Genomic DNA, 18,663 nt, shown 5'->3' with positions numbered 1-18,663 from the left:
AGTCTACGCTGAAGTGGCGTGTTAAGATGAAGCCGTTGCAGCAGCACGAAATCGCTGCAGTTAAGATAAGAGTCAGCTTCATCTGGTTAGGCCATTTTTTTTTCTTCTCTTTTTCCCATGGCAGAAGCCATAAACGGAACGGTAAGGGCGTCTGCCTCATCACCAAACCATCCAGCCTGCACGTGGAGAATGATGGCTTCTTTCAACGTAAAAAAGAAAAAAAAAAGAAAGCGAAAAAATCATTGTAACCAACGAAGCCTTCCGTTCGTCGCCTTCCGTTCGCTTTCTTCTGCACTGCTGATAGCTGGAGCTGTTCGGGGCGAGATTTATGCAGAATTTCCGATAAGCCTCGTTCGTTTCAACGGCGCTGGTTGAAGGGTTTTGTGAGCCTCGGCGAGAGAGAAAGAGGAGGAGGGTTTCGGTGATGAGTTTACTTGTGAAGATGATTACGTTTCGCATGGGGTGGTAGCATGGTGTTGATTGTTGCTGGGAAGGGCATTGGCGATGATGGTGCTGGAGAGGAATGCGAATTATGCAAATGGTAGGTTTTGATTTGTGTAAAATCTGGCAGTTCCGTGGAATGGTACCATCAGAGGAGGTTTACTAAACAGGCATAAAATTAGAAAAAATAATTTAAACGATTTTAAATACGGCAACTTGATTGAAATTATTAAATTTCATACAAATTGAGGAAAATTTTAGACCAGCGCTGTTGCGACGAACGTCTTTAAGAGTCATACCAATATTTTTAATCGCCAAAAGTAATTTTAAAGTAAAGTAAAAGTAAATTTGCAATGTCTGTTTTCGCCAAATTTGTTCTTTTATTATGCATGAAACGTGATACGCCTAAAAGTATGCAATGTATGGATTTTAGCGTAGTTCTCTTTAGCAGTTACCTCACGGCCTATTATGTGTTGCCATGTTGTATACTTTTAGGCGAACTCCGTGAAACGTAACTCACCTTCAGCATTTTGCAAAACTTATTTGTAAATCTTACTTCGTCTATTTCCTAGCACCATGTTCACTAGAACTAGGGCAACACATGTGCAATACAAATTGCAAGTAATGTAGATGTCTTTTACCATTTCGTTCACCGTACGTTACCCTTGAAATTACGAAGAAAGGCGTCCCAACAGCAAAAGAGAACCAAAACCAAACCGATCCATCTCTATCACCGTTCAATGGAATGCTTCAGATCTACTTGTGTGGGGTGGTAGTTTCTCTTGCAACGTAATTGATGGGAGATGGCAAGGTTGCAAGACTGTAAAACTACACAGCTGTAAGCCCGCTCGCTACGGCTGCATCTCGTTCCGATTGACACCTTCCTGCTGTAACGAGTAAAACGGATGCCCTCGTGCCTTGCACTAGCAGTCTGACGTAGTGTAAAAGATTTTGCCAAACAACGAACCAATCGCGTTCGGTTCTCCGCTCCTTCCTGCAGAGGGTTGTTTCACCGTCTGGGTAAAATTACTTTCCATTCCAAGACGCTCCCGACCCGGGAATTGTTGTCAACTTCAAAGCTACTTCATCGCACCTCCGCACGAACAACGCTGGCACGGCGATGGCAGTCGGGCAGTAATCGATTCCGGAAGCGAAGAGGATTACGGCACACCGTCTTACACGGTTGCCGCTTTGTTGAGCGGAAAGCTAAAATTTCGGTGCCTGTCTGCGACACCGTCAACACAGCCGGCTAACGCCGGGGTAATGTGGCTGTTACGAGTATGTCGACTCATTGCCAGATTGTGCGCTTTCCACACAGCAACAGCAGCAGCAAGAGTGTGTTAGTCTTCATTTCAAGCAGGATTTGCATCCCATTCGAATGACAATTGAATGCGATCGAACGTGGGGAGTTTGTGTGTGTGTGTGTGTGTGTGTGTGTGTGTGTGTGTGTGTGTGTGTGTGTGTGTGTGTGTGTGTGTGTGTGTGTGTGTGTGTGTGTGTGTGTGTGTGTGTGTGTGTGTGTGTGTGTGTGTGTGTGTGTGTGTGTGTGTGTGTGTGTGTGTGTGTGTGTGTGTGTGTGTGTGAGTACAGCAGCACGCGCCGGGTCTCGGGAGGATAACGTTCGGCTTCCCTTAATGGCAAGAGCTTTCCCCGGCTAGCGTGTGGAGTACGTTGGCGTCCTGATTAGTCTTACACCAATCGGGTGCGCTGACAGCCGCGAGTACGAATAAAAGTGTACGTCATTCTTAATTCCTGAATCGATTTGCTCAACCGTGCACGCTTGGTTCGCGCTTCACTGCCTTCCTGGCGGCGGGGAGGGTTTTTCGGTCTCGTTTCGAGAGCGCCGGAGCTCGCGTTCGCGGTGATGCTAGAGAGTTTTCTAGAAACAGATTGGATGTTTCGGCACCGTTCGCCGGTGTGTCACACACGCCGCTAGCAATATCTGGGAGAAATTAGATTGGGTTGATTGAAGTTTAGTAGCATATTTGCCTGTACGTACCGGAGTGGCATGTTGACGTCAGCTGGAATTAATATTGAAGATGGGAGCATTCCGTGCATTAGCTATGTGTGTACACAACGTTTAAAGATTGGTTTAATGTTTCGGAAAAGAAAAACGATTGAAATAAGCACACTATTAGGCTAGATTGCACTGTGTGTTGCCTAAATTTAGGCGCAAGGGACAGATACATTATGAAGGTATAAGATTTAAATACGTTGCTTTTGTTAACACATTAATTCAAAGAGAAAAGTATATCTTTATCTCAATGTCGTATTGTGCATCACGCTAAGACACGAACCTGCTCAGTACTATTCAATGCCGTGCAACGGAGACAAAAAGCCGGAAATTAGATAAATATCCTTTCACATTATTTCCTTCCTTCGTCTGTTTTGCTAATACCACAAAAACGAAGCGTTTCGCTAGTGTTGAAGAGTTCTATTTTTTCCCCCTAACAGGAAGTGACGATGAATATTTACCCATCCACCCGTCAAGATAATAATATGATAATAAATAAGAAAGTGGCGTGCATAAAGGAAGATTCGGGCGTTAAGTTTTTGCCTGCTGGGCTTACCAAACACAACTCACACAAACAAACAAAAAAATGTGCGAATGATGTCATGCACCATATACTCGCTTTCGAGTTGGAAGGAAGAATTTCCTCTCCTGGTTGATGCTGTTGTTGTTGCTGTGGTGTAGCCTGTAAGTGGTGGCGCCAGTTTTATTGTCGCTCGTGCCACCCCTTTTCTTTGGCGGCTGTGTATTATTTTGTGTGCGTCCATTAGGAAAGGATGCCCAGGGAAAGAGGCTTTGCTCGGGACGCTTTTGGCAACCGGCGCGTGTAGGTCGGTGCGCGAAAAACAAAAGCCAAGGGAATGCGAAACAAACGACAGCAAAAAGGCAAAACAAAAAAACGAGCGAAAAACGTAAGTGTGGTTATGTTTTGTTTGCTTGGGTGAAAATTGCTGGTTTAGTTTTTATGCGCCCGCTCATTTGCTCCATCAAAAAAAAAAAAAAAAAAACGGCGAGTTGCGGGTGTTAAATGGTGCGTGAGTGTGGGTCGCATATAGTCGAAGGAAGTGTTTATCTTCTGTTGGTGAAGAAAGAGAAATCAAGATTTTTGAATGGATGTGTTTACTGTGATATTGTTGTTTTGTTACTCACGCAGACGACATTAGGCTATTGGAAGGGAAGAGTGTGTTTATGATGGAAATGGTTCTATTTTGTAAGATTTTTGTGAGAGCTTATAAGATTTGTTTTATTTGCTTGGGCAAGTCGGTAAAGTTTGTATAGTTTTATTACAGCTATTTAAAGTTTTTTTTTTAATTTCCTTTTTTTTATTTCTATTTTATTTATGCCTTTATTTATTTGTACCTTCAAAATGGATAAACTGTAGTAAGGATACACTCCTATTTAACATAGTTAAAAAGTTAAATCATTACAGCAGCTGCTGTGAATGAAAATGAAGCTATGGGATGTAGCCTGTAGCGACAACTCTTTTGCCCGTGCTGTTCCCATTCCCAAAACCCCTTTTTTTCGGCGACAAAACTTCCGCTCGGATGTCCCGCACACCGGCTATGGGCGTATGAAAAATGGAAATCATCTAACCGAACCAGGTCCAGCCAGCTTCCACCCAACCACCCCCAAACCGTTGGCTTTGATTAACGGAAGCGGTGCTTTAAAAGGATTCGTGAAAATTTCACCCCTCTCGCCCACAGTCCACTTCCAACGACTGCCCCTCCCTTAGAGGGTTGCCCGAGTGGGAGTGAAAGTAATGGGAAAACGAAATTGAAACGTGATTTAGAAAGTTTTATTGTTTGCGAGCCACCCAGTATCGCCAGCCACCAGCCTCCAGCCTGTTCATTCGTAGGAAGTTGTTTGGTGTGTGTGTGTGTGTGTGTGTTTTTTTTTCAGTGGAACGATGATGAATACACTAAAGAATGGAAAGTAGGGAAAGCAAAGGAGGGAGTGAGAACGCTAGAAGGCGTAGGCTGTGCCTCCTTCGCATCATGTTCGCGCTTGACAACGCGCTGAAACATCTCGTCCATAAAACGATAGGCCGGCCGTGGTTGATGATGTCCTTTTCAACCCCCCCCCCCCCCCCGTTTGCCACAAAATATTGGCGGACATTGTCAACTTTCCAGCATTTTTGTTCATTTTTTGTTTCCTCATTGACGGTGCTGTTGGAAAAATAGCTGACACCAGTGAGCCTTTGCATGTTTTTTTTTCTTTTCTTGTCGGCTTTTATTATTATCGGAATGAACTCGGTTTTGCGAACTGTCACAGCGGTGCCAGCGGGGCGTGTGGGACGATAGATCACTCGTGCCGGATGAGCTGCTGGAAAACGACGAAGCCAACTGGTCGGGTGTGTTTGTCTCCTAATTGAATGCTTTTACTCTTCCGGTGAAGGAAGTGAAGCAAAAAAAAACACACACACACACAGACACACAAAGAGCTTACGAGATTGGGAAGCAGTGATTTTCTCCCCGCTACCGAAGCCGGGGAGGTGTGAACGAGAAAAAGAGATATCATTTATCATTTTGGCCCCCCGAAATGTTTACCGTTCCTAAACTCTCGCCTATTCTCTGCTCCGACTGTTTGACAAAACAGTTCGGGCGTAGGGTTGTGTCCGTGGCACAGCTTATTTGAACATAGTTAAAAATGTGAAAACTGTGCAAACGGAAGAAAGGATCACCATCGAGGAGTGGTAAACTTATGGGTGTAGACGGAAGGAGGAAGAACGGTGGGGTGGTAGCACCATCTCGATAGCGTATCGGAACCGACCCCTTCTCCACTTTGCAACAGTCGGCGCAAAGCCGGAAAAAGGATTGTCTTTGTTAATCTATGCTCGCCCGATTTCGTGCTCATTCGCATCAAAACCTGTCAGCAGCACTTTCCCGTTGTTTATGTTTTAAATCGTTTTTCATTTATTTAATAATCTGTGGAGGGCAAGTAAGAGTAAAGTGATGGCGAGGAGGAACATTTTGAATCAGTGAAAGGTTTTAGAAATATGTGTGCTATTGTTTTCTCCCTTTTTCGTTGAAGCTTTAAAACATCTAAAGGTTTGTGCTAACCCTAGCCTTCTACTCATTTCTCTCCGCAGGCGTGTGTGTTGCTGCTTTCGCTGATACTAATACTCGCACTCGGGACGCACTACTCGGCCGGACTGTCGGACGTGTTTAGCCGGGCGGCGGAACACGACAGGATTGAATTTTTCAAGTAGGTTTCACGTTTAATTAAAAAATTAATATTTGTTTTTTTGCTCCCTCGCTTCTCTTCTTGCTTGTCGGTTAGCTGCTACATGTTCGGTTGAGTGAAAGTCAAGAGTCGGTTAGAGCATGTGCGAGGGGAGCTTTTATTGCATGGCTAGGAGCCGCGCATATTCGCTGCATAAAGTGCAGGCTGAAAGCTTTCAGCGTGTTACTGGCCGGCTGCAGCAAACTGCATTAAGTTTTAGGTGTGTGAAAAAGTTGGCTAAGTTGGCTTAGGGAGAAGGTTCAACGCTCTGCTGTACATTGAAGGTTTCCGGTTTAAGTTCCGGCTTGCCGTTACTAGAGCTAGAAGGAGAAGTTTTACCATCGCAGCCAATATCATTGCTTTTAAATGAATTGCTTTCCGGGTGTGATGCTACAATAATAGAAACTCTGTTTTGTTAACCCCAGCCTAAATGGGGCAGCAAGCTCTCGAAGCACCTTTGCCTGCACCGGCTTGCTTTAGCGCATTCGTTTATTACACTTTTCTTTGCTACTGTTCTGTGCGGTAAACAATCGCCTGCATCCTCTCCGGGTGACGCATGCACTTCATGCTCCCGGGTGCACGATTTGGAGGGCGCAAAGCCTTCATTTGACCGTTAACCGGAGTGGCTGAAAATTTTATCATCACCTGGACTCCCAGGTTCCACCATTGCCGCGCACACAAAAGGAAATGTTTTATTCAAGCAATTGCTGTTTGCCACGATGTCTTGTGTTTTTGTTTGTGCTCTTCCCTCGGGGCTTGACCGTTGTTGTTGTTGCCGCTTTTTGTTTAATATACTCTCGCTCGCATGAATGCGAAACCTGTGCTGGATGGGCACTGTGTGTGTGGGAGTCGATCGCATATCCGTGGTCGGTGGTCCATCAGTGGTACGTCCCGGCACGATGAAAATGTGTTGTGTCTTCGTAGCAAAGAAGTACTCGACCCGGTTGGTTTGTCAGCGGGAATGGACAACCCGGAAAAGCCGCTTCGAAGCAGCAGCAGCAGCCGTGCGGAAGTTCATAAATATTAATTATGCACATAATTTGTTTCTTTTTTTTCGCCTGGTGCTTGTGTCGCGTGCTTGTGTTGTGATGGGCAACCATGCGCCTCCATCGGGCCAATCGGGTCCGGGGCCCGCTATTGTGCGATGTGATTGAAGCGTCGATAAACAGGTTCCTACAGAGGCGGTACGCGGGATGCCCTCGAGTGGTGCAAAATTGTATGACGCTTTGTACACAGGCTTTGGGGAGATCTGGTTGATGGCATACATGCTGAGCGAACATGCTCTTGTCGCTCTGGGATGTAATCTTTTTGATAGCAAAATGGCCCAGTTTGAGTGCTGGTAGCTTTTGGTGTTCCTGTTTTCTGTGCTAGCAAACATGAATGCACTTCAATAAAATTGTCGGAAGTTTGTCAACACGTTCATTCATTAGTAATGGTCGATTTTAACAGCAGCAATTGCTTTTTTACAATAATTTGGGGTTGTTTCTGTGTAAGAAAGCTGTTTTACTGATTTTTATATTTTTGGAATATTTTTTTTTGAAAATTTGATGTATTTATGATGCTAACAGCTCATTAAAAGATAAAAAACCAAAACATATGATGTAGTTTTCCTTTTACAATTATCAACCACCAGGCGTCTCCATCATATCGTAGTGGAAATTATTTGGTCTATCTGTTTTTTTTACAAAATTTTTACAACAATATGAAAAATGCATTTTTTTCATTATGTTTAAACTATTTTTTTATATTTATGTTATACTTTTCTATAATTTTCTTATAATTTATTTTCTTTTCTTTTCTCTTTTCATGCTTTTATTTCTTCTCCACCGCTAAAACCCACACACACACAATCTTTGTCTAATGGACCGTTTTGAATCGATTTCTGGGATGTTTATCGAAACCTGCCAACACCTCTACCCATCCGCATACGTGTGTGTGTGTGTTCGATCGGTGTGCAAACCAATACCATCGATCCCCTATCGTAAACCGCTTGTTCGAACTCGCTTCCTGCGCCAAACGACAATGTTGTTTTTGGCTGAACAATTGAAAACAACTCATGGATGGTGTGCAACTTGATGGCGGCAAATATGTGAATATGGACAAAATGGCAAAACAACAACGAAAAAACACACAACTCCATCGGCCGCGCTGCAAAACCCTTACGGTGTCCACACACAACGCACAACGCTGGATTGACGCTGAATTGTGACGGCGGCGAATCTTTGGCCGATGATGAACGCATCGTGTGACTTTGGGTTTTTGTCGCTTCCCATTGCCTTCGTCCGCGCCGTTCACCGTACTGACACACGTCACGTCGCGGTGCGAATGGGATGCAATTTGCGTGTGTGCCCGTGCGCGCCCTTTTTTCTCACCCCATCCCATCCCAACAGTTTTGATCCCAATCCGACGACTCGCCACTCAGTGTTTTCCGTCATCATCGGTGGCTTTTTCTACTGGACCTCGATGTTCTGCACCAATCAGGCGTCCGTTCAAAAATGCATGTCATTAAAATCGCTGAAAACGGCCAAACTTGCACTCTACTTCTCGCTGCTCGGTAAGTGTTGATGGCGTGATGGTGGCGGGGTTTTTTTTTCTCACTGCTCTCTGTGTCAACGGGTAACCATTGTTGAACGCAATGTCAGTGCAAGTTCTTCGATAGAGTGGGTGCAAGAGAGAGAGAGAGAGAGAGAGAGGCGGTGAGGGCCCGAAAAAAGATACTTGTTTTGCTTTCCTTTATGACACGACAGCGGATGGGTACAAGCTGAGCTGAGTAGTTTAAGGTTTGTTTTTGATGAATCGCTCTGTATCGGCTGTGTGCGTGCATGCCGGCCCGATACAACAAATAGACTCAGAATGGAAGAGTGGAGATACACAGTTTTACATTTGCGCTCATCGATGGCCCATCAGTGCCAGATTCCAAAAAGCAATCTTATAGAGCCGGTATTGAACAAACAGCAAACCCGAACGATGCAGAGGCAACTTTTTGAAACAATCTCTCGTCTCGTCTCAGCTCAGCGTCAGTCTAGGCGAACGCTCGGGCTCGTTTCACTTTTTGGGTGTTGTGGGACGTTTTATTGCAGCTGGCAAGAAGCGTCCGGCATCGTCGTATTTGGCCAACAAAGTTAATTAAATGTTGGAAGGAAGTGGAAATAAAATTTTGCTGTTTGTTTGCAGTTGTTTACCCAAACCAAAAACTAAACTAATCGTGTACCCGTTGCCGGGTCACCCACCCCCTGCCGGGTCGTTCATCCCCCATTTTGGCTGCATATCGTCCAGAGAGCATGCAATCACGGACGGACAGACGAACGAATAAGTCAATCTAATTGATATGTTTTCGAAAGTTCGAACCGAAACTGTTTTCTGTTCGAGCAGCTTTTTTTACGCTCTTTTGCTTGCTTCACACATTTCCATCCGCTGCCTCTCGTGCTGAGTGCGATGTTATTTTTCGTTTACTTTAATTTGGTTTCCACTTCCGGGTGGTGCAGTTTTGAAATATCTTTCCCCTCTCACAGCTCACACCACCCCCTAGTCTAGTATTGCTTACTCATTCGACCGGGCTTCTGTGGCCGGGCTTTTCTCCTCCTTCTCGCAGGATTGATTGCGGTGTTTTTGATGAACTTCTACACGGGATTGATGACTTTCGCACACTATTCCGACTGCGACCCGCTGGCGGCCGGCCAGATCACGGCCCCGGATCAGCTGCTGCCGTTCTACGTGATGGATGTGTTCGGGCACATCAAATTCATGGCAGGGATCTTTGTGGCGGGCATTTTCGCCGCCAGCCTGGGGTAAGTAATGTCAGCCTTTCGCTGGCGTTTAGGAACGTTATAGGATTTAGTGAATATTAATTATTCTGTGAAATTGTTTATATAATTGTGAAATGTTTGGCCATTTCCAATAAGATTAATACTGACCCACGATTGCCTTACTCAGCGCCTAAAAGTATGCCAATTTGTCAATTGCATTCAACAATTAAAAACAGTTCGAAAAGTGACGTATGTGGAGCGCCTAAAAGTATGCAAAATTGTCAAATTTGCATTTAAAATCAAAAACAACTAGAAGAAAGACCTGACATACTTGTTATTGTGATTTAACAAATAGTTTTGACTCGACTCCCGAACAGCAGTCATTCAGTACAGCATAGCAATGCATAACATAAAGCAGGAAAGCGTGACAGCGCCGTAGATAGGACACCAAATCAAATTGATTTGAATGCTAACCAAGAAATGTGTGTAAAGCTCGGAGGCAAGTTAACAATCTCGTGCCACGAAATAAAGCCACAGTCCGGGAAAGGAATGTATCGGCCGAGGTACCAGGTGACCGCGGTATGCAACGTACACTTGCTCGATGATGATGGTGATGGTCCCGCCCTTTCCGCCTCAAAATGGTTAATTATCATTGTGGAGTGTTTCGAAAATTCCTTGTCAATTAATTTGCAAAACGCCGGCGCTGCGTTTGCGCTGCCTCGTAAGCTGCTCCATGCTTGGAGGCCGTTGCCTTGCCAGCGCAGCTACAGGTACCGTTTGTATGTGTGGGTTGTTGCTGAGTGGGTGAGGCTGGATTGGCACAAACCACGATCACGATTGGTTTTCGATGTACATCGGCTTGATCCGGGGGGGAAAAAGAGGTTAGGAATTTCGGTTTCGGCAGAACATTCGCCCAGGCACATTCACATTGGTTTACATTCCAGCCGTGTTGGTTTGCGTTGCTGGGCAGTTCGTGGTACGGGGTCCGGTGGTTGCTGTTGCTGCACAAAGCTCATGGATGATTTATTGATGGACATTGCCGGAATAATCAAATAATGCCTTCAATGTTCCGACCATTGGATTAGTAGCGTAGGAGTTGTACTTTCTGTTCTAGTGAAATCGCAAGTCTAGTGAAAAGAAGTCAATCGAGAAGTCTTCTGTTCTTCTTTTTTCCTACTCGTTCTTGCACTGGTTGTTTCGGAAGCTATGGCACCAGACAATGTTTCATTTAACCCCGAGGGGTTTCCAAATAACAGCTTTGATTGCTCACAAACAGCTGCTGACAGAAGACCGGCTTAAATAATCTACATTTAGGCGTCGATTTGCGCAAAACAATTCGTTTGCTGCAAAGCCCACACTCCACCGGCATACAGCCGAAAGCTAAAGCTCTCAATTAACTTCCACCCCGCCGTGCTTTGTTAAAGTCAAACGCGGGCGGCACACTTTTTCACTCCTCGCTGGAGACTACGAGGCACTGTGCTGCTGCCTCTACAGAATATTGACGAATGTCGATAATGAGACGCATTAAATCAGCAACAGAAGCCCCAACGGGACCATTCAAACCAACCGGTGGTGTAAATGTCTGCCGCTGAAAGGGAACGCATTCGAACCAGTAGCGGAACAACCAGGAGGCCAACAAAAAATAGAGGCAACATTAGGTTGCTGATGGGCGCACACTAATCATCGCTACTAAGCCATCACGGCCAATCCAAAAAGCCCTGTGAAGATGATGGGGGAAAACAGCTCTTGGATGGTAGTGGGAATGCTTGGATGCTGGTAGCCCGAGGGTACGTCTGTTTTTGTTTTTGGTTCCCCCCCCCCCCCGCCCTGGCCATCTGCGGGATTGAGACACTAATCTTGGGCGAATGGGCCTGTTTGATGGACTCGAGGCCGCCCTCACTTTCACAACCTTTCTGCCCGGTCATCACGCGAATGTGTCGAGGGTTTTCTCTTCAGCGTTCCGAAAAAAAAATAAAGGTACGGGAGCAGGGTTTGATAAGTTTTTAATAGACCCGATTAATCAACTTTACGATCATCCATAAAAGTATGGCATCCGGTGGCCATCCTGCCCTCCACGTGGTGGTGAGTTCGTCCCATCGTTGAGATGAGGTGGATTTTTGTTGTTTTGTTTTTTCATGCCGGGACTATTCTTGGAATCATGGGTTTATTGTGGATGATGGTTGGCTTTTTCTGTGTTGTTCCTTCCGTTTTTCGTTTCCCACAACCGTTTGATGTGTGTGTGTGTGTTTGTTAGCCTAGACCGCGTGGCTCTCATTTACGGTTGTTAATTTGGATTGATTTTGGGGCGGTTGTTGAGTAGCGAAATTTCCGCAGAAATTAAGCCTCCCGCCTGACGAGATCCCATGCGGCGGGACCGTTTCTTCCTCGGCATCAAACATCGTGCTGGGGATTATGAAGGGTCGTCGGCACGTACACTGACCTTTCCCTACGGGTGTTCTGGTGACCAGTGGAGTTCGGTTTTTTTGAAACGTCATGCTCGGTGGAGGAGGAAAGAAAAGCAATAAAAAAGAGGAGAAGCATGCAAAAAGTAATTGTGAAAGCATTTCTTGTTAATCATTGTTTGGTGTTTCTATGTTACCTGTTTTTTGTGGGTGTGTGTATTGTATGTCAGGAAAAGATGAAAAACAAGAATCAAAAGCGTTTCTAGAGACTTCTTAACGATTGCCTGTTGATGATGCTTTCGTGCAATTAACAGGGAGCGTAGTGCAATGTCCCGAAACCTTTTTTTAATGGAACACATGCAACACAGGATTAGGTGCGATTGAAGTGTTTGCCAGAGCAATCTGTTGATTAGGAAAAGCAATAATAAAGGGAAATGCACAATGAAGGACTAAACAATAAGTCTGTTGGATATAATTGATTGTAATTTTTGTGTGTGAAATATTCAATAATAGCCTTTCGAGAGCCAAGAGCGACATTTTGAAGCATTTTCTTCCCATTGTTAAGACTTTTCCGCAAGTCCCTACATCTCTTCAAAACTGTCACGATAAACGTACTCATTTCGTATTCTAATGACCGTGGAATATACATTTCATTTGTATTACCGAAACTGCAACCTAATCTCCTCCCCACTGCGCAGCGCTTTTGTGTTTATGTTCCTGTAGCCAAAGATGCGGCAGAGCGAAAAAGGGCAACTTCGTTCGGTGGCAGAAGTTTTTGGTCGCTATGCACAAAGTCTTCAAATTTGATTGTCAGAACACCGGGCCCGGGCAGTCGGGCACGGGAGTGCTACGAGTTCCTTCCGGTGACTAAACACTCTCGTACCTTTCCTGGGCCAGGCTGTGCAATGTGTCTTTTCCGCCTCGCTCGCCCACCGACTGAAGTCCGCGCGCGGCGTTGGAATAAAATTAACATTCTAATAAAATTCTTCTGTGTGTTCGGGTGCTGCTTCAGGTTGATCACTTGCTTCACAATGTGGCGGCGGCGGTGGCGGCTGTGTGCTGAAGCTGCCTTTGTCGGTGCATCATCATCATTCGGGTGTGTCTGAGAAGTCGTGCGAAACGTCTGTTTTTGGTGGAAAAACCGGGAGTGGCAAACACAGTTTGCGCCACACAGGGCCCACTTCAGGAAGTCGACACCGCTCGTGAAACTTCCTTTTCGCATTATCACTTTTCGCGGGTATATGAAGTCGACACACAGCGGCACAAGAGGGGGTTCGACCACTCTTTGCGCCTGTGTGCCTGCGCCTTGTCTTTTATGTTGTTATAATAATTACATTCGTATTTTGCGCCCGGCATCAGTGCAGGCGAGCGTCACGTCTGGCTGTTCGGAGCGTATTAAGAAATGGAGCCGCAACACATTCACACGAACAAACCCATCCCAGCGAGCGGGCTGGGGGTTCGGTTCCAATTAAGTGACTCACATTGAGGCACAATTTCGCAGCACAATTAAGACTGCGGGCGCTTTCCCGGGCGCCACGGCAGAAGCGTTGCCGCGCGCAAAAGCGTTTTGGGATGGAGAGTTCGGCTTCTTATTAGGTTCTTTTCCGCTCTTCTTCTTCTTTGCAGCACCGTTGCAGCGGCACTGAACTCGCTGGCAGCCGTCACTTGCGAGGACCTGCTAGTGTCCGGTATGGAGCTGAAGATACCGGCCGGCAAGGGTGCACTGTACGCCAAGTGGATGTCCCTCGGGTAAGTAGATGGCGTAATTTCGTTCGTATGATTATGACCTTCTCACATGGTTGATACGGTATGGTTTTGGTGGAGGTAGGGACGCCTTTTAGACGTTTGCATGTGTTTTACGTGTTCGACGAGACGTATGAATTTTGGGAAGCAACGTGGCGTTTAACTCAACTGGTGGTAATGTCATTTGGGGAGGTGCAAAGGATCATTGCTGGAGCATTGAATTATATTGAGACGACTTATTTTCCTGTTCGCTTGCCTATGAGGTTTACCTTCCAAATTAAGCATTTTTTTTAGAAAGGACAATAGAAAACTTCAAGATGAATGTGTTTGATCTTAGTCAATTGTTGACGCAGAAAATGTTACCCAAGCAACGATCCAAAGCAGATTGATTCTTTATTGTAACATTTCGTACGATCACACCGTTGACATGATTATGGGCATAATCCGTTCGAATAGTTTAACACTTTGGTCGTGCCAGAGGTCAATTTTAAGGATTCTACAATCTATATTCTACAGGGTAAGCGTACCTATAGTGGTGCTAGTACCAATAGTGGTAGTATTGCACTAAAATGCGTTCGATACGAAAAATTAACAGTAATGTATGATAGTGTGACATGTTCTCTGTCCTTTTACAAAGGGTTTAAAAGTTAAATGGGGCCATTCCGTAACATAGTGAGCGAAAAATCCATTATTTTGTAAATTGTGTCAACAATTTTCCAAAATCCTTAGGATTTCATAACGAAACTCATATCATTGTTACCGTTCTACATAACCACATAACAACGCAATTATCAGTTTTTGAACATAATTGTTAACAAATGATATTGTTTTATTGTAATTTATTGCCTTTTGGCCAAATTTACGTATTTTTAAGTGTTTTTTTACGATGGTGCCATTATAGGTACGCAAAATAGGCATGTTCCTATAGTGGTCTTAGTTACAAAATCAATAAAAACAGGCAATTTTAGATTTTTTTCGACGATTTTTTTAATATGTTGTACTGTTTTCATTAAAATAAGCAACAGAAATGAGTTTTCTGTAAGTAATTTACCAAACAAAGGCCAGAATTCGCTTATCTGGCTGAGTGAAAAATCGACTTCAAATTAAAATTCTTTTCCGGGTGTGGAAAGAAGAATTTTCTTCAAATTCTTTTCCGGGTGTGGGTTGACGACAGGTGTCATACAGTACTTAAGTAAATATTTTAATTAACCAAATTCATACGAAAAGTAAGAAATCGAAATAATGACAGTAATCCTTGCCATTCACACGAAAACAGCTTCAAAACTAAGTTATATTGATATTCTACACTGTTTTGAGGCATCCTTGTTTACCACCACTATAGGAAAACAATACGACGACTATAGGAACCATACCACCATTATAGATACAACGAAGCAGTCACAAAAATATGTTTTTTTTCGTAAATTTGATGAGTTTCATGGTAAAAATGGTTGTGATTGCAAAGATAAAACATATTGCAATTGCTATTTGTTAAAATATTCATGAATTTACCTTCATGACACATTAAATCCATTAAAACACATTTGTACCACTACAAATTGCACCACTATTGGTACATTTACCCTACATCATTTTTTTTTTTTTTTGTAAATCGAATATCTTCTTGATCTTATGGAGATTCTTAAATATAATATCTGCAACCATTTAATCAACTCAAAAAAAGAAAATACTAAGTTCTTTCATTGTTGGTTGAGCTATGCTGCAATAATATGTAAAGAGTATCACATTTTTGATGAGTTTAATTTGTCGAGTCTCTGTGTTAAAGTAACTCAATTATGGTCAATAGGAATAGGATTTCAATAGGACGCTTCCAATGACTTGTTTTGATTGAAGGTACAGGTTTTTTTTCGCAAAAACGGTTGTAAAAAATGAGAAATTTTGTTTGCCCAGCGACCTCTTTCATGAACGCCGTTTGGTTTGACAGAACAGCATAAAACTATCCTCCCGTTCTTCCAAATCGCTCGCGGTCGGGGTAGCATAGGTCAATGAATTGATTGAAGCCAAGTTGGCATTTCACCACAACCAACACCGATCTGGAAAACCTCCCACTGCTGCCTGCCAATAGTAGAGGAAAATAGATGACAGTCGTAAAAATTGTGTGGCAAAATTTGGGTCACCTAACCCTCCCCCTCGGAACATATCAACAGCCGGGTGTCGTTTTTTGACAGTTTTCTCACCCCACTCGGACCAAATCGGAATCGGAAAGGGGGAAAAAACCCCTACGTGTGTGTGTGTGTGTGTTTATCGATTCTTTCCGGCATGTCGAATTACATCGTTTGGCCACCTTCCACTGTGCGTTTCTCGTTGCTCGTGTTTAGATTAACCGCTAACGCACACGCAACATATGAAAGGGAAAGGCGCAAAACCATGTGAACCGATCAAAACCGAAGATAAGGGGGGTGTTGACCGGTTGGCAGGCGGAGGCAGAGTACAAGCAGGCGGCCACTGATGTCAAATGGTTATGACCTGCTTGCACACACACACACACGCACACCCCTTTTTGGCCGGATTGTTGCCGGAGGTTTAACCTTCTCCTGTTCGAAGGGTAATTTATGACCCGTTTACCCATGTTTCCCACACACACACACATACGCACGCTTTGTGACAAGCGCTTCCCACTACACGATGCGCATCTTGAGCTTCTCCTGTACTCGGAGGGAGTTTGTGTTTTTTGGGGCTAGTTTGTTGTCACTCTTTTTTTTGGTTGTTGTCGTTCGTTACCTATCGCCCATCTCATTCATCTTATCCCCGATGGGGGTCATCATGATGGTGTTGTCGATACGCGGAAAAGCGGAAAGCGGGTGAAAAGGTACACAAGGCTTTGGGGGGAAAAGGTTAGTTGTAGCAGACAGTAAAAACAAAACAACAAAAGAAAAAAAGGGCAACCGAAACAACCGGCACTTCATTACAACTGCTGGAAGGAATGGTTTGTCGGTTGCATTTTTTGTTTCGTTCTGGTTGTCGATCGATTTTGACAGGCGAAAAATAATGGCTTACAAACCCCCCCCCCTCCCCAGAATTCCAGATTGTACGTTGGTTGTCGGGGTCCAAGGTTCGGTTTTGCACCCTTTTGCGATAAAACCAAGCTTCGGAATGTGTGTGTTTTGTATCGTTGTGGAAGATTTTTCCTCTTTTTCCCCATTGACAGTGCACTATTTTGATCCGTTCCATTTAGGGGCTTTTTTTGAGGGGATGAACCAATTGTGCCAAGTGACGTACTTGCGGATGTACTTGCATTTATTTGCAAAGATATGAACAAGATCACGAACGCATGAGCGCCCGGGGGGAAAAAAACGCGCTGTTAGATTTAATGTTTTGTACTAAAAATTAATTCCCCACCAGTGAGTTTCCGGCGAGCGAGCCTCGTGGTGGTGTGAGATTGCATATATCCATACCTCCAATCGTGTGCAGAGTATACTCCTCCCGATGGGGGGAGCTGTATATCGCATATTGGATATTGGATTCGATTTTTACCGCTGCACAGTAAAACAAAACGAAATAAAAGGTTGCAAAAGGGATCGCTCCGTCGCTGCAGACTCTTTCTCTTATTGGAAGTTTATTGTAGCGGAAGACGTGTGTACTGCTCGACCAGTGCGCGCCGGGTGTAAGAACCAGATATCTGTGTGTGTGTGTGCCGAAATGAAATGCATCGGAAAATATCGAAATCTATAAACGAGATAACCGTTTGCAACACCGACAGACCTGCTGCACACATCCTTATGCTACGCTGCACACGGAACCAACTTGGTGTGCTGCAAAGATTCGACAGCGACTGACGCCCGTGCAAAAAAAAGTGTCGTTTTTGGGGCGCTTCGGGATGGCACCACCGGCACGTGGTGGCTGTGGATTTCAGTGCTGCCGCCTTTCTGACGTTGTTGATCGTAACAGATTCTCCGACCGCGGACTCACAGCCCTCCACCAACAACGGTCCGGCTTACGAGGCTGAAGGCATCGTATCTATCTCTCGCCTTATCGGTCGCTCCGGGTCCGTGGCGCGGTGAAAATGCTTTCCGGCAAAGGGCAGGGTGGCAATTTCACTTCAATTGTAGCAGTTGGTGTGGATGCATCGACTGGCGGCACTGGATCTTTGCACCGCTTCACGATCACGATTACGCGGCAAATGGTACGGGTGAAGGGGGAGATTTTTTTTGTTTTGAAACAAACCCGTTTCCGGCAGCGCTCGTTGCAGGGCCTTTTTTTTGTTTCTATTTAGAAGCCGTTTTTTTGTGTTGGTGTTTGGGAGTTGCATTCAAACTGAAAATCATTCGGACGGCGGTCGCCACTCGGTCTGTGGTGCGCCGTGTTCTAAATGGAAAGCTATAAAATCTCGAATTTTTCTCGCCCCATTTGACGTAAGAGTCGAAGCGCGCGGCGGCGGCGTCCGAAGCGTTTGTGCTGCGATGCAGCAAATGCACACACACCAAAAAAAGCTGGACGACACCTCCAGCAGTGCTTAGGCGGAGCAAGAAGGGGGAGTTTGGAATCGCGTAATATAGAAACACTTCAGCTGATAGCTCTCTCCGTGTGTGTGTGTTTTTGTGTGAGCCGCAAAGCGAAAGATTAATCCTGTTGTTTTTAAAAATTGGATTTTTCTCCACTCGGCTATCGGCAATCGGCCAAGTTTTGATTCCGGTCAACCGAGCACGTTCTCGAGCATACTGTTTCCGCCCGACCACAGTGCACTGGGGCGAACGGGAGGGGTAGAACGACTGCGCAGACAACAGTCACAATAAGCACGATGAGAGGATAGATCGGCCCTTTTTTCTTCCTTTTTTGCGCTGGTTGTTCGGGGGTTGCTCTGTTCGAAATGATGCAATGAAGCATATTCGTTTGCGACCAAAATGGTCGAGCCCCCGTCTGCTTGTTTCGCGAAGAACGCGACCACCGCTTCTTCCCCCCAGTCATTTACCGTTGCGCCTGAAAGAGAAGTGCGCTGAAACGGATGTAATTGGATTTTCGCTCGATTTCACCTTTAACCTGTTTGAAATTTCATCTCACGGGCTTGCGACTTACAGGCGGGGAGGGGGGCGGGGGAGGCAAGCTCTAACATCTTCCCCACTTTCTCCCTTCCCCAGCC

The 18,663-nt window shown here is 45.0% G+C and overlaps 2 protein-coding genes across 7 annotated transcripts in view; both read left to right on the top strand.

Annotated features, from left to right (window-relative positions):
* LOC120950299 (sodium-coupled monocarboxylate transporter 1) overlaps nt 1–18,663 on the top strand; it is a 51,446-nt gene that overhangs the window by 22,405 nt on the left and 10,378 nt on the right. For all 6 annotated transcript variants that reach the window (XM_040368232.2, XM_040368231.2, XM_049605376.1 and 3 more), the window contains 4 exons: nt 5,541–5,656; nt 8,065–8,228; nt 9,267–9,462; nt 13,449–13,571. In XM_040368232.2, coding sequence (XP_040224166.2) covers nt 5,541–5,656; nt 8,065–8,228; nt 9,267–9,462; nt 13,449–13,571 — 599 coding nt within the window. The remainder of the gene's footprint in view (nt 1–5,540; nt 5,657–8,064; nt 8,229–9,266; nt 9,463–13,448; nt 13,572–18,663) is intronic.
* Nucleotides 6,836–18,663, top strand: part of LOC120951699 (uncharacterized) — a 281,600-nt gene continuing 269,772 nt past the window's right edge. The window contains exon 1 of the mRNA XM_049605379.1: nt 6,836–6,843. The gene's annotated coding sequence lies outside the window, so the exon portion shown is untranslated. The remainder of the gene's footprint in view (nt 6,844–18,663) is intronic.

This window comes from Anopheles coluzzii, chromosome 2, assembly GCF_943734685.1.
Source record: "Anopheles coluzzii chromosome 2, AcolN3, whole genome shotgun sequence".
NCBI classification, from domain to species: Eukaryota; Metazoa; Arthropoda; class Insecta; order Diptera; family Culicidae; genus Anopheles; species Anopheles coluzzii.
Note: the sequence above shows the minus strand (reverse complement) of the source record. Positions and strands in the feature narration are given on the sequence as shown.